This window comes from Plectropomus leopardus, chromosome 10 (genome assembly GCF_026936395.1).
Source record: "Plectropomus leopardus strain MGB_pleo_1.0 chromosome 10, ASM2693639v1, whole genome shotgun sequence".
NCBI lineage: Eukaryota > Metazoa > Chordata > Actinopteri > Perciformes > Serranidae > Plectropomus > Plectropomus leopardus.
The window spans coordinates 5,106,454-5,122,593 of NC_142185.1; the positions used below are offsets into that span (position 1 = coordinate 5,106,454).

At 37.7% G+C, this 16,140-nt stretch overlaps 1 protein-coding gene and 1 long non-coding RNA gene across 4 annotated transcripts in view; one reads left to right on the top strand and one right to left on the bottom strand.

Moving 5' to 3' along the window:
• The first annotated feature begins 5,221 nt into the window (after positions 1-5,221).
• On the top strand, positions 5,222-16,128 carry LOC121949024 (uncharacterized). The gene is made up of 7 exons (XR_015777602.1): positions 5,222-5,332; positions 6,443-6,507; positions 9,611-9,673; positions 10,198-10,259; positions 11,386-11,462; positions 12,697-12,747; positions 15,911-16,128. It is a non-coding gene; the product is annotated as an uncharacterized LOC121949024 (long non-coding RNA).
• The window catches only part of LOC121949023 (inactive dipeptidyl peptidase 10-like), a 172,430-nt gene continuing 169,025 nt past the window's right edge, over positions 12,736-16,140 (bottom strand). For all 3 annotated transcript variants that reach the window (XM_042494609.2, XM_088082896.1, XM_088082897.1), the window contains exons 25-26: positions 14,822-14,895; positions 12,736-13,983 (exon numbers count right to left, since the gene is read on the bottom strand). In XM_042494609.2, the coding sequence (XP_042350543.2) occupies positions 13,843-13,983; positions 14,822-14,895 (215 nt within the window). In that variant the 3' untranslated portion in view covers positions 12,736-13,842. The remainder of the gene's footprint in view (positions 13,984-14,821; positions 14,896-16,140) is intronic.

The following is a 16,140-nucleotide window of genomic DNA, read 5'->3' on the forward strand; positions in this document are numbered from 1 at the left end:
ATAAAAACGACTATGAAAAAAAAAAAGAGTTATGCTGATAAATAGTGCACACGTTAGAGCGGAGAACCAGATCAGCTGCCTTTATTGGAGTACTGATTCAGATTTCAGTTTGGTTTTTCAAGCTTGGGACTCACATTAAAGAGAAGTTATGGTGTTTCATGGCCTAAGGGCACCTACATTAGTTACTCAGCTTGAGAGATGTGCTTGTCTCGAGTGCTCGTCGCTGTCTCAACACTGCATGTCTGCGTACATTAATCAGTCTCTGCGCTCAGCGGCCTTGGTGGCTGAGCAGATGTGAACTCTGCTGAGGGACAGAAACTCTTCAGTCTGCAGCATCTCAAGCTGTCTGCGCACATGAGCCTCTTATCCAGTCCATGGAAAGTTGTTGTTGTATTTTGAGGGAAAAAAATATCAGCTTTGACTCCACTTATGCAAATACATCTAACTCGCAAATACTCACAATAATGCAAGCTAAGAATAAAAGTCAAATGTCGTTGGCCACCCAGGACTTCTAATAAGCAGACGCATCACATGACAGGATGGGTTGGGGTATATACAATATCATCATAAAGACCAAGAAAAGTGTCATGCATCGGTGTGTGATCAGGATATTAAACACCCAAAATGACCAGTTTAATGCAAATGTAGATTAATGCAGATTACAGTTGTGGTTTGACTTTAAGGCAGAAACAGTGATGAATTGTTAAACATTTGGGGAAATATAATTATTTGCTCTGTTAAAGCTACAGTCAGCAGCTGGTTAGCTGGCTGAGTGGATAAAGCAGGCACCCCATGAATGAAGGCATTGTCCTTGCTGCAGCGGCCTCTGGTTCGACTCCTGCTCGAGGCCCTTTGCTGCACTCCCTCTCTCCCTTTCACGCTATTGATCTGTCCTGTCTAATAAAGGCTAAAATGCTAAAAAATAATCTTAAAAAAGGGGTGAAACAGCTAGCCTGGGCCTGTCACCAAACAGCAACTTCTGGGGGTAAATACAAAAAAAAAGCCAATGCAGAAGTGCCAAAAAAAACATCAATCCTCTTAGACCCCCAATGTTAAAATGCCCAGCTTTACAGCAGAAATAAACATGTATAAAGGCTCGTACACAAACAATTTTGGTCTCTGTTACTGATTTCAGCATTCTTTAACAATACAGGGGACTGAATTTTTAGTTTAACTCACCTGTTTACATTTTATATAAAGTCATAAAGCCACATCCCGCATTTGGTTAGCTCCACCCCTCACTTCTCCACTGCTTCAACTTCTCGTCCAAATAAGGTCACTTCTGGGTACACAATGCTGAACTCGTCACTCGTGTGTACTAAATAGTCAACACTTTGACTATCATTTCTTTGATCTGCTCAAAAACCAAACTGCAAAAAAAACAAATGTTGTGATTTTACATTATGTTCCAAACTATTTTTTTGCTCAGGAGCGGTCACCTTAAAGTTGCCAGGCAACCAGAAGTCCAGAAAGTCACTACTCCCTGCAAAGAAGGTATTCCCACACATACACAACTGTCCTGCTGTGTTCCTAACCAGCAACTACTTTCGCAAATACTCTTAACTAACTATTATGTGCTTTTTACTTAAAGGATAATTTAAGTATTTTTCAAGACTGATGTGAATAACAATTTTTTAAATTGGTTCACTACTGAGGAAGAGGGCAGCAGCCGCGCAACTCGCCGCAATGTAAACATAGGGGACAATTTAACCGTCTCGTCTCGTCTTATCTGGTCAGGTCCAGGTTGAAAGACGCTGAAGTTAAACTTTAAGCATGTGATGTGGTTCTAAATCAAGGGCTTCTTGCAGACACATGGAATTTTATTGAGCTCGTCAATATCTGCAGAATGATAATGATGAAATCAATTTAATTGTAGACACTCAAATTCTCATTAAATTTGGTCACATTATTAGTCTCTACTGCCGTTTCCAAAGTCAGAAATTAACTTGCACCTGCACAGAATGTCAGTTGGATCATCGGGTCAAAGGCGTTTGCGGCACAGAACCTGAGTGTTTTTCACGGACCAATGTGGCGTTTCCCAGCACCGTTTGAACCACTGATCCTGGGCAGTTTTCACCTAACTGTCCTTTCCTTTCCTGCAGAATTTGTGCCTCCAAAAGTGGTTGTTTGAAGCCAAAACATGATATTTTCCTAACCAGAAGCAGTCGGTTTTTCTGCCTAACCCTTCCACATGTTCATCACAAAAAGTTTATTAGTTAATTTGAGATCCAGCCAGCTGACTGCTTTACTCCAAACTCTCTGATTTCTGAATGTATTTCTACAAGAACAATGCACATTAATCAACACCCTCATAAATGTGCTGATGTTAGCTAAAAGCATTGTTTGTGACTGCTGTCCCATGTTAAATTAGCCATTAACTGATGAGATTAGACTAATGCTGTAATTAATCAGGATTTTTTTTTCTCCATAGAGTCAAATCTGATCTGTTGTTTAACCCTTTGAAATCTGGAGCGACATCACTTTTTTTCTGCTGCTTTCCAACACCTTTCACAAGTATTTAACCTTTTTAATCAGCTCAAATGCAAATTTCTTCTGCTTTTAACACAATTCAGCCCCATATTTTAGCCCATAAACTATTCACAAATTTTAACCTGTGTCTTGGCATTGTTGGTTGGATTTTAAACTTTCTTGTGGACAGATCCCTGTGTGTCCAGGTGAATAGCTCTCTGTCTTATTCACTTTTCTCCTCCACTGGTTCCCCGCAGGGCTGTGTCCTCTCGCCGATTTTATATCTTCTGTACATTGATGACTGCAGAAGTTCCCATCCAGGAAGACATATTCTGAGTTCACAGATGATACGGTAAGTCTGCTACAGGGGGAGGACACAGCACCTGGACCAGTGGTGGATGATTTTAAGGAATGGTGTGATAACTCCTTTTTAAAACTGAATGTCGCCAAAACCAAAGATATGTGTATAGATTTTAGAAGGAAGATAGATCCACCAATTTTAACAGTATTGAAAAGGGTGACAGTGGAGCGCGTCCAAAGTTATAAGTACCTGGGTGTTGTCATTGACAATAAGTTGTCATTCAGTGAAAATACAGATGTACTTTGTAAAAAATCACAGTGGCGACTGCATTTCCTCCGGAAGCTCAACCAGTTTGGGGTGCGTAGCAAGTTAATGACGATTTTTTACAATTCCATGGTTGAATCTGTCCTCACCTTTGCCATCATCACCTGGTTTAGTAGTCTTTCATTAAGAGAAAAAAAGAGGTTAGTACACATTGGTAAGGTTGCAAGTAAAATCATTGTTATCAAGTTACCTGATTTGTCTCAAACCTTTTATAAGAGAGTAACATCTACAGCTCAAGACATCTTTCAGTGCCCTGAGCATCCTCTGCACGCTAAGTTGAGCTCCTACCCTCTGGCCGGAGGCACAGACTGCCAAAGCCAAGATCCAGCAGGATGGAAAATTCCTACATCACTCAAGCCATTACACAACTAAATCTTAGAAATGATCTATCATGATGCTTTTCATGTTTCACTGTGGACATCTGACAATGGTTGTAAGGACAGGTTTACTTTCAGTGTCCTTTAATTTATTTTTGCATTTATGTATGTCACTGTTTCTTATGGCCAACTCTGTGTGATTGTTTATTTTGTGTTTTGTTTAACCTGACTGCAAGGCAAATTTCCCTTAGGGGACAATAAAGTTGAAAGCTGAAGTTGAAGTATTAGGAAAAATTGGCTTGATTTCTTTCAAGGGAAAAAAGGCCATGAGAAACTTTTTAAGAATTACATCACACATTTAAAGAAGTTAGTAGATTTAGAAAACTGTTTTTAAAAAGCAAGGGAAGAATGTCTTTGGAAAACAGAGAAAAGCTACGAAAAATGTATTTATAATAACATGATTAAAATTGTGTTATGAAGTGATTATAATTTTCAAACACCTTTTCCAGGTAATTTCCTTGTTTTGTTGTTTGCTTTTTTACTTTTATTTTCTTAACTCATTTTTAGGTAATATTTTTGTAGTTTTTTGTTTTGTTTTGTTTAGTTGTTTTTTTTTTTTTTACAAATTTCTAACTGATTTTTGAGTCAAGTCTTTTTTGCTGCTTCTTGCCTCCTTCCCAGGTTTTTGAAGGACATCAAGCCAATTTGCACAGGGTTCAAATGGTTAACTAATGAGATTAGACTAATGGCATTATTAATCAGGCTTTTTCTTTTCTGTTGTTTAATATCGTCAGAAAATTATTTTCTTCTCTGCTGCAACTAGAACACCAAAACAGCTGTCAACTGTAGTTCTTGTGTTGGATGCACATCTCAGGTAAATACCTAAAGACTGAGCCAGTCGTTCTGGGATATCTCACTGTGTGATGTTGCTAAATTGAATGTTAGATTATTTTAAACAGTTGAGTGAAAGTCTTTCCTGTTTGTACTCAGCTCAGCTCCCAGCAGGATAGACTTGCTGTCACACTTTAATGCGAAACACTTGAACATACACTTATTTGCCTTCTTCCTGCGAGTGAGATGAGAGGGCTGATATCAATCTCATGTCTGCGTGTCAAGCACAGAGCTGGAGTCAAGATGTGTTTAGCTTATCTAAGAGATGTTAAATAGACTATTTATGGGTTTCGGGGGATGTTAGGCACTGGAAATGAAGCTTAACGTTTCAATCAGACATTCTGTCTTCCTGCTTATTTATTATTTAAATTACCCCTGTCTCTCTTCTGTCACCGACCCAACCTCAAACTCAATCAGCGGACTGAGAATCCAATTTTTTTCCCCCACAGCTTTATTTATCAAAAAAATTTGTACAAAATAAGTCAAACCACAACACAACTATACATGAGAGCACTAAAAAATCAATGAAGATAATAATAATCAGTAAGTATAAAAATTAATACATAAACCAATACAGATATGTTTTTATAATAATCTAAAAATGGGGTGCCTTTTTGTTATTTGTGCAAGGAAAGCATTGAATTAAATTCAATCAAGAAAAGACTAAAAGAGGGATGTGGACCTACAAAATGTTTGTTTGTGGATACATGATTCAAATATGCATTACTTGTATTATCGTTATAGCCAATGATATATTTGAGGGTAGAATCATAAGTGATGTTATAATTGTTTAAACACGACAAGTTAAATTAGTCCAAAGATTCCTTTGAGTTCTGCGTTAGTGACGGCCAGAGCACTTTTTGTTTATTCTAACCCTTTTTGTTTATTCTAACCCTTTTTGTTTATTCTAACCCTTTTTGTTTATTCTAACCCTTTTTGTTTATTCTCGTGCACTGGTGACGGCGTCCAGTGTAATGACGTAGGCACGTCCGTGCGCGCTCCGGTCAAAGCCTTTCCAGTATGGCCGGAGGTGAGTCGTCGTTGAGCAGAGCTCTGCTAAAATAAGTTGTTTAACGTTAGTATCCATTGTTTTAACGCGACCGAACAGTTGTGACTTGTCTCGTGTAACATCTGATTCGTCTTGTGAGAGTCCTGATGAGTTTTGTGTTCGCTAATTTCAGTTTTTAATGAGTTTAGCGTCGCGACGTGAAGAGCTAACGCTAGCATGCTAAGCTAGCTTCTGTTGTTGATGCCCTCAACCAATCACAGCAGCGTGCAGTTTGGGCTCATTTTTAACATGAAGAACTTCAACTTTATGTGCCTGCACCGTTACATGTAGTAATTGTATAGACTGCACCCGCGCAAATCAAATGTTTAAGTATTTAGCACAAATGTCCAGACCTCTTTTTAAATCAACCCAAATGCAGTTATAACATCAACGTGTCACAAAACCTACATTTGTTTAACCACTTCAATTCAGTTCAGTTGAAGCTGGGAGAGAAATGGTATTAAGAGCTGAATGTAGGCTACTGCATGTACGAGATCTCAGGGCACAAAGATGAGCGTCACTGCCTCCTAACCCAGTGATACTGGCTGGGTTTAACTCCCGTAATGTAGTTAGTTACTTACAATTTGAGGTAGCTTTACTTGGGTAATTCCATTGGACTATGTTATACTTCCACTTCATTACATTTCATTGTGAAATAATGTACTTTCTAGTCCAATAGATTTATTTGACATTAATTTATTCACTTTTCATGGAGATTTAAGTCATTTGTTCACTGTTAATCTCTCACCTTTGTCATTGTAATGTCGCTCCACACTGTAAATAATAAACTCTTTCTCCACTTCTTTAAGAAAAGAATCCAACTCTGCAGAGTAATCACATCTGATCAGGAGTGATGCAGACAGATCATAGACTGTATGTAAAGATACTGATATTAAACACAGTCTGTGAGACTGATAAACAGAAAAATCTGCCAGAAATTACACGCTGCTGTGATTGGCAGATTCTGCTGTGAGCATCTGATGACGTGCAGTGGAGATCCCGCCCCCCTCCATCCGGATGGTCCCCTCTAGCATCAACTGTAACCACGGCTTGGCCTTCACTGTTTGATGTTGCCATTTTGTTCCTTATCAGGGGATCTGAGCCTGACCGCCGCCACTGCACACACAGTTCATTGATGTCCCTCTGCTTGTACCACAGGTATGGAGATAGCTTTATGAAGATGTTTTCTTTTCCATATACTGGAACAAACGTTCAGCTATTTTAGCTATCAAACATTAAGGGATGTCTGTTAGGAATTTTAAAGAATCTGTTTCACATGTTTAATTATGAAATTCTAGTTTTGTTCATGAAAAATAACAAATTTGGGTCCTCTGGTATTTAAATGACATTGACTCGCTCAGTTATTCAAGGTTTATATAATTTAAGTGGAATTTCTTTTGAAATATGTATTTCTGTAATTTTAGAGAAGATAGAGAAGAGTTCCTGTGTAAAGGAGCAGTGGCTTATTTTTTTGTAAATTAAGTTATCGGTGTGAAATTGTTTATTAGTTAGGAGTTATCTGCAATGATTTATGACATGTTTACAAAATGTGAATTGATAAGAGCAGGAACAATTTTCAAAAATCCTGGTGTTTTTTTTTTTGTTGTTTTGGGTTTGTCTGTCTGTTATAAAGCGGCGCATTGCGACATTTGCTAGCAGCATGTGTGGCACCAAACCTGGGTGTTTTTTGCATTTCCCAGCTGTGTTTGGCCACAGAACCTGCGTATTGCCATCGATGCAGCATGGCATTTCCCAGCAGTGCTTGAGCCAGCAAACCTGGGTGTATTACCAGACCCACCCTGGTTTCCCAATGGCTTTTTGGCCACCAAACATGAGCATTTTATGCTATAACACAACATTTTCCTTACCAAAACCAGCTGTTTTTGTGTCTAAACCTAACCACACTCCACCACAGCATTGCTGAGATGCATATTTTCAACATATTGGCAGATACAAATGTAAAATCTGTGGCTTGCAGAAACGTACAACATTTTTCTGGCGATGAGGTTGCTGGATCAATGTTTAACTCTTCGTGTATGGCATCACTTAAACAACAATATTGCAGCAGGCTGTGGCTTTGACTTGAACGTAGCTGCAGGATACTGTCTGTCAGTGCTGTTACCTCCAAGCATTGTATGTCAGCAGCGCACCATCAGCACTTTTAAATCAAGGCGGGCTGTGTTGTATCAGATACGACTCTAAATAAAATCCTCTTTTCATGGCTTTGTCCTCTGAACAGAACAACACACAAACAACACACACACAACACACACACAACACACACTGTCTTGTTTAACAATTTATTTCAGCATATAAATTATCCCAAATATACAAATGTCAGTATAGATGCAGTTTGACAGAATTAAGCGAGTGCAGAGGTGTGAGCAGCACAGGATCATGGTCCCAAAATAATAATAAATGTATCTGGCTTGCTTCATCCTACTCAGAGAAGGACATGTTGACCATACAGTTTTACAGAGTCTGGCTCCGGACAGACTAACTGCACAGAGTAAACCAGTATTATCAAGTTTCTCATTTTCACATTTTGGGATGTTAAACGCTACATGTAACAATGAGGAAAGCAGTCAGTCAGAAACAATCTAAAAGTCAAGTGTTGTCATGAAAAAAAACATCCATCTTTGAGAGGACTTATTCATGAAAGGTATGACTGCAGTGATTCTGGTCTGATCTCCATCAGGTCTAATCTTCTCATATATGTGACAGACAGACACTCAGCAGGAAAACAAAACAAACGGGGAGCTGAAGGGGAGGCAAATTAACTCGAGACAAAAAAATTTTGCTCCTCCTCGTGACTCAGAGTGCATTGTAAAATAACATCTGTAAATCCGCTTTAAAATCCTAAAAAAAAAGGCGATTTCGAACGTAGTTGAAGTTTCCTTCAGTGTCACAGTATTCCAGCGATAGTTCACACATCCACAGGTGCATCACAATAGAAACGGCGAATACTTCATTTGGCGTACTTTTAACCTTTTAACATCACTTTTCTTGTGCTGCTCTGGTGTGCCTTTTACGAGTATTTACACCTTTGAACCCTGACAAAGTTGGTTTGATGTCTTTCAAAAACATGGGGAAAAAAAGGCGATGACCAATTTCACAATAAATGTTTCACAACCTGCAAGAAATTAGTAGATTTAGAATGACTTTTTTTTTTAAAATCCAGGGAAAAAAAGAAAAATATAGGAAAAATTATATTTGTAATTATAATTACAAATTTAAAAATCGGTTACAGAATTATTATAATTTTACCACGCTTTTCACGGGTAATTTCCTTCATTTTTCTTTAGCGTTTTTTATGCTTTGTTTTGTTTTTTGCGCTAATTTTCAGATAATTTTTTGCATAATTTCTTATTTCATTGCTCACTGCTTTCTTCCCATGTTTTTGGAAGAAATCAAGCCAGTTTGGTTTCAAGCACTTGTAGATGTAGATAAATAATAAATGTAGATAAATATATGCCAAAGAATAAACAGGCTTCAAAGATAATGCCAGCACCTACCTAAAGCTGACATATTTCATTCACTTTTACAGGTTCTTGATCACTTCAGTCTTACATCAGTGGGTCTATGTGCCCATGTAAGCATGCGTCTCATAGATTTGCAAAAAAACATTTTTTACTTAGTCCATTTTCACAAAATTTCCCACTAGAATAGAAGGACCGGCTGCTCAGAGGTCCAAAAAAATATGAGGATGTTGCCTCGGGTTTTATTTAATTTACAGAAGGAGCAGCGAGTTCACTGAAAAACTGCAGGTAATTGTGGCTGTAAATATTGCGGACGGGGTGAGAAACTACCCACCATCCACACAGGGTCTAAATCACTGAGCAGTGCAGGTATTGTTAAAATCATTCCACCTGACCCACAGAAATAAATCCACTCTGAAAGTTTCAAAAAAAGGTTCAAATCCAGAATGGTTGTCAGAAAAAAATATTGCCAATGTATGTTTCTGCAAACCACGAATCAATCTGTCCACTGTTCAAGAGCAGCAGACAAACAGCGGCTGTTATTTGGCGACCTTTTGCAGTGTTTCCAGCTGTGTCTGTGGCACTGAACCCGGGTCTTTTCACCAGACCGTCGGTTTTTAGCTGGACATCCCGATGGAAGAATTTTGAGGCCCTCTATCTTAATGACAAAGTGTTAAACTTAACTCAGCCTGATTGAACCATCTCTGCTGTTTGGTTTAGGTTTGTTATGCTACAAAAATCCACTTGATGTCATTATCTCATTAAATATTTTGTCTTTTCGGGTCACCTCCTGCAGGAAGTTGGACGCTAGACGGCAGGGCTCTGTGCAGGGGCGCTTTCAAAGGTAGGCTTATTTATTCAACATGTTAGAGTTTGACAGTTCCTACTAAGCACATTTATGTAACTTGATACAAAAAATCCAGTAAGAATGAAATTATTTTTAAAAACATGGTCTATCACATGGATGATTTGTCCTTTGGTGGTAAAATTAAGTAAGTAGTAAATCTAAGATTTGTTATTAAATTTGTATGTTTGTATTACAAAATTAATATAAAAAAAACAGCCAATAACTAATGTTCATTTATTGATGTTAAATTAGTTATAGTTTAAGAATTCTTATTAAATAGATTTATGATACTTTATACAAAAACATGAAAATCTAGTCAAACAATAGTAAAAAAAAAACTTGCTCTACCAAACAGTTGATTTGTCCTTTGATGGTAAAGTTAGAAAAGCTAAGCTAATTAAATAAAAACTTACTATGTGCTACAAAATAAAATTAACAAAAAGAAACACTTTACACGGATCACGTTTTTCTGCTGGAATGAATTAGAAAGTATATATATATATATAAAAATGTCTTTTCAGGTCACCTCCTGCAGGAAGTTGGATGCCAGACGGCAGGGCTCTGTGCAGTGGGATTCTCAAAGGTACGCTTATTTATTCAACATGTTAGAGTTCTACAGTTCTACTAAACACATTTATGTAACTTAATACAAAAAAAGATCCAGTGAGAGTTGACTTTTTAGACCATTCTCTGACATTCTGCACTGTCATATTATTCTGTTATGCCATATGTTTTATTGACATCTGGAACGATGATTTTTTTCAACCCTTTTTTCCACATGCTATAGGATGGCGTGTGTTCAAGTACTAAACTACACCTTTTTTCTAACTTTTTTTTTTAGGATTTTTTTTTTTGGGCATATTCCCTTTTATTTATAGGGCAGTTAAACAGAGACAGTAAAGTAGGGGGAGAGAAGGCGATATGAGACGCAGCAAAGGGAGCAAGCCAGACTGGAACCTGGGTCACTGCATGTGGGGCGCACACTGGACCTGACGAGACAGAGGCTGTCCTGATTTTTCAACACTTTTAATGTTCCCTTTGTGGACCCTTTATTCCACATTGTATACTATAATCTTCTTCTAAAAGCTGTACTGTGACTCTTTTTGACATTTGGATCGATTCATTTTTCGACCATTTTTCCACATGCTATCAGATGGTATTTTGTAAGGACTTTTTTCAGGATTTTAAATGTCGACCATTCAGACTGCTCTTTTGAATTTCTACACAAAAACTTCTTCAAAATGCTGTACCACAAGTTTTATCGGCATCTGGAACAATATCTTTTTTGACAGTTTTTACTGCATGCCATAGTATAGCATTTTTCGCCACACTACAGTACGACTTTTTCCAACATTTTAAATGTTGACTTTTTGGACCATTCTTATGACATTCTACACCAGGAATCAGCAAATAAGTTTGGCATCAGGCTGGGATATGCAGAGAATGGATAAAAATAACAGAGGACATGGATAAACCCATTACGAAATTAATCATGAATTTCATATTTACAAATGAGTCATGAAATGCTCTTAATGAGCTTGGTTTTATTTCTTCTTTTAACATTGTGAATAATAAATATGTAGCAGCCTGTCATTTTAATTTTGAAAATGACTGCTTGTTTTTTGCACACAAAACATCACCACATGAAATTTTATTTGCGTGCTGCTATCTGGATTTGTGAATTCAAAGCCGATGTGTCTTATCTGCAGTGAAGCTGTCGCTACGTGCAAAGAATATAATCTTAGATGGAAAGTCGGCGGATGGTATCGTTGCCGCCGTGAAACAGGTGCCCCTTTCTGTGAGGTCCGCTACTCGCCGCATAGACGCGCTGTCGGATGCCGTGCACAGAGTTAATATATCCATGGTTTCAGTCAGGCCGGTTACTTTTCCCGAGCTAGTGCATGACTCAGGGTAATCTGTCGTTTGTAATTTAACAGTAACGGGCTATTCGTCAGATAGTTGCATCACTGTGTCATTTACGTTATGTCTGTGTTTTTCATAAAATTAAACTAAATGACCTTTGTTCCTGTTCACACGTGTGGCGCTGTGGCCCACTCACATAAGTAAAATAACGTTTGAACGATTTACTGAACTGCTGCTATTATTTTCATACCGCACATCGCATGGTGCAATCTCAGCACCAGGCGCAGTCAGAATGACCGAAGCTACCTTTCAAACACTGACTTTTTGGACCGCTCTTTTGAAATTCTACACCATGAGCTTCTTCACGATGCTGTACCAAAAGTGTTACAGACATCTGGAACGATGACTTTTTGACCGTTTTTACCACATGCTATAATATGACTTTTTTCAACATTTTAATTATTGGCTTTTTTTACCCTTTCTTTCACATTCTATACCATAATGTTCTTTAAATGCTATAAAAGGACTTTTTTTGACATTTTGAACGGGGAATTTTTCGGCCATTTTTTTCACATGCTATACTATGTCGTTTTGCGACATAGTATAGCATGACTTTTGACCCCAAACCCTAACCCTACTTTAGTTAGCAAATTTTGACTTTTTAAATGTTGACTTTTTGGACTGTTCTTTTAGGGTTAGGGTTAGGAGGTTAGGAATTCATCGTTTGGGTCAGGGTTAACCCCCCCCCCCCAAAAAAGTTTAGAAAGAGTGAAATGACTTTTGTTTTTCTTTTTAAGAACATGCTCTATCAAATGGTTGATTTGTAATGTTAATGAATTTGACCATGTACTACAAAATGTAAAAATAACAAACAAAAAAACAAAAACCCAACAATCAATGATGATTTATTGTTATAGTTTCAGTATTCTTTCTAAACAGACTCATGATACTTTAGACAAAAAATTGAAAATGATGTAATAATGTTGATTTGCCCTTTGATTGTAAAGTTACTAAATCAAAGCTAATGTCATAAAAACTGACCATGTGCTACAAAATAAAATTAACAGAAAAAAAGAAAAACAATTTATGGCCAATTTATGATGAAATAAATTAGTAAGTATATATATTTTATTATTATTTTTTAAATATCTTTTCAGGTCTACAGGAAGTTGGACAGCAGAAGGCTCTGTGCAGTGGGATCTTCAAATGTAGGCATATTCATTCAACATGTTATAGTTCCAGAAAAAGTGAAATGATTTTAAAAAAACCAAAACAAAAAACATGCTCTAACAAAGGGTTAATTTGTCCTTTTATGGTAAAGTTAGCAGAGCTATGCTAATGTATTAAAAGTTAGCCATGTACTACAAAATAACATTTAAAAAAAAAGAAAAGAAAAACAATAGCTTCTGTTCATTTATTTATGCTGCAGTGAATTAGGAAGTATAATTAGTATGATTAATTACAGTACAATTAAAAACTATGGTTAAAAAAAGGAAAAGAAACATTGTTTTTTTTTTAGCACTGCCCCAAAATAAATAAAACGTTATTAATATATAGTTGTTAGATGTCAGTTATAGTTAATATTTATTTATATTTATAACCACATAATACACGGGGTAATACGTATCCGTGGTTTGCAGAAACCTACTACGCCAGCGTTTTATCTGGCGTTTGCATGGTTAAAACCATCATTCGGCGATTGTTTTATAGCAAATGATCAGAAATCAGAAAACAGTCTACCACCACTGGAGATGCAGATGCTCTGGTAACCCTCAGTCCCGACAGTATTTCATCTCCTTTATCTAAATAGACGTGATGTGAAATCTATGAGCACTGTTTTGGCTACAGGGCTGGAAGATAGTGACGACTGTAATGAGGTAAAGGCACCTGCAAAAATTCTGTTGTGATATCATCTCCCAAGTGAAGTGGAATAGTTACGTTTGCAGTTAATAGAAATATTCACAGTTGATTACAGCAAAAATTATACTCTAAAATGGAAAAATACAAGTTTCTTTGATTCCCTGACACATGTACTCAGTACATGATACACACAATAATTTGAATCTAAAGCCTACACAGAACACAGGGACAAGACAACCTTCTTTTTCATCCCAAAACGTAATCACGGCAGCCCTGGAATCACCACGCTGGTCCTGGCAAATGTAAAGCTACATATCTGAATTAGTGATGGAGCGCCTTTGCAGATAGCAGCCCTTCACAAAAACACAGCCTCTCTCTGCTGGCTCATGTCAACAGTTGCTAAACCCTTCACAAAACTGTCTGATGGCAGGAGGTTCCACAGGCTAGTCGTCCTCTTTAGACATCTGCGAGACAACAATAACCTGCTCCTCCTCAAAGCAGCGCCTGAAGAAAGTGAGCACTGAGTTCAGCATGTAGTGTTGGCTTTTGGTGGAGACAAGACGGTGTCCTTCATCTGGGAAAATCTACACAGCAGGAAATAGAAAACAGTGTCACTTACTTAATCTCCTTATTTTTAAATGATTTCAATCAAGCTTAGATTCTAAAGGTCACATTAACCTCACACAGCAGAGGCACGTGGACAAAATTAACGTCAGATTTAAAGAAATAGTCTGGCATATTGTCTTAACTTAAGCTGTGAGAACTTTAACTTTACCCAAATAAAATACTCTAAAACGTCAAAAAAAAGAAAGCAAAAATGTATTCAAAAAATGATTTGTACTGGAGTGTATTAGGGCAATTGTAGGTTTAAAAAAAATTACTATAATAATAATAATAGTTATTATTATTTTTATTTTTCTTTAAACAAAACAAAACAAGAATATTCTGATATTTTGAGATTATTTGAACATGAATTTGCAGTAAAAAACAAACTTCCCTATATTCCTTGAAATCTAAGTCCAAAATCTTTATATCTATATATATATATATATATATATATAAATATATAATCTAATTTTTAATATTATATTTAATCATTTAATATTTTAATAATATATCTTAAATATCTTAATTTTGCCTCTATTTGACAAGACAGTTGTAGCGTGAAAGGGGGAGAGAGAGGGAAGGACATGGAGCAAAAAGCTGAGGTCGGACTCAGTTATATTAACCCCCGACCCCAGCTCCATATGTTTGATTTTTTTGTACTCACACTGGCTCTCATACATAATTATAAATGAAATTCTACAATAAGAAAACATGATCACATATTTGACCAGAGAGCTGAGAGAGTTGCTTGTTGGACCCGCAGACACAACATGAAGGTCTCTCTTTGGTTGAATGAAATGAACTGGTCGCAGTTACCTGAAGAGTGTAGTTCACGTTTGATGCAGCCAGCAGTTTGACGAGCTCAGCAGAATGTTGGAAATGGACAGTGGCTGAAACAGAGGCCAATAAAAATTCATCAGAGCTAGTCCCGTCATTACACTTGCATGGTTAGAGCTTTTAAAAACCATTAATTGTAGTGCCAAATCATGGGCCATGCAAGTATTATTCTGCAAAAAGGCACTTCACCACACAAAAAGTAACATTTGTATTGAACAGTAATGTAGTCACTGTAGTGCACTGAGAGACTATTAATGTATATAAGCAGGTTTATGTCATTTAAAATAGCATCAAAAAGTCATAGTATAGCTGTTATTCAAAATAGCATAAATAAAATCTTCACCTTTTCCACCTTGACTCCGATCTCAGCCCATATGAGCCACTCAGCAGATACATCAGCTCGAGCTATGCATCACCTCAACAGCCACTCTTTCTTACTGAAACAGGAATAACGCCCACTCCATTTTGGTTCCAAAAACATTTTCAAAGTCCTCCACATTTCAGGCAAAACTTCCAATCACTACTCAAGCTATTGTAAAGTATTGGTGCAGCGTCCACAGCAGCTAGACCGGGCGTCTCGGATCAAACTGTCCAGGCATATCACTCTTACATCCGCAACAACCTCAAGGACCTTCTTCAAGTCCACGTTCAACTCAGCTCCATTTAAATCTGATTCTTCTGGGAGCTTGTAATCACTATGGGTGGACCCATGCCTGAGACAGAACCCCCACACCGAGTCTCCCCCTACCCGCAACTGAAGACATCCCTCTCTCACCTTCACTCCGCCATCCATTCATCAGTCCTTAACATCTGCTGTGTCCTGAAAAACTTTGAACCTTTGAACGACATATTGTTGTGGTGTGGTCTTTGCTCCCGAAATGAAGACCGCACCTCTAATTACCTGCCTACTTATACCTGGTCAAACCCTCCTGCTCTGTTTGTCTTAGATTTCTTGACCCACCCCACCTGTCCAAATGCCCTCCTACCTCTTCCCTTCATCCTCTCTTCCCTTCTCCCCTGATTTCTCCTCTTTAACCCTGTGCATGTCTCTCTCATGTCTCATTCCAGGTATGTCTGGGGACATGGAATCAGCTAAATGGACACACACCTGAGATGGAATCCTCACACTGAGTCTCCCTCTATCCGGCAACCAGAACATCCTTCCAGACCTGCCTAACTGAGGACATCCCTGTCTCACCTTTGTGGCAGCCTTCCACACTCACACCCAAACATCAGCTCATAATATACAGTACTTCCTAAATGATATTAAATCTTTGAACGACAAATAGTTGTGGTGT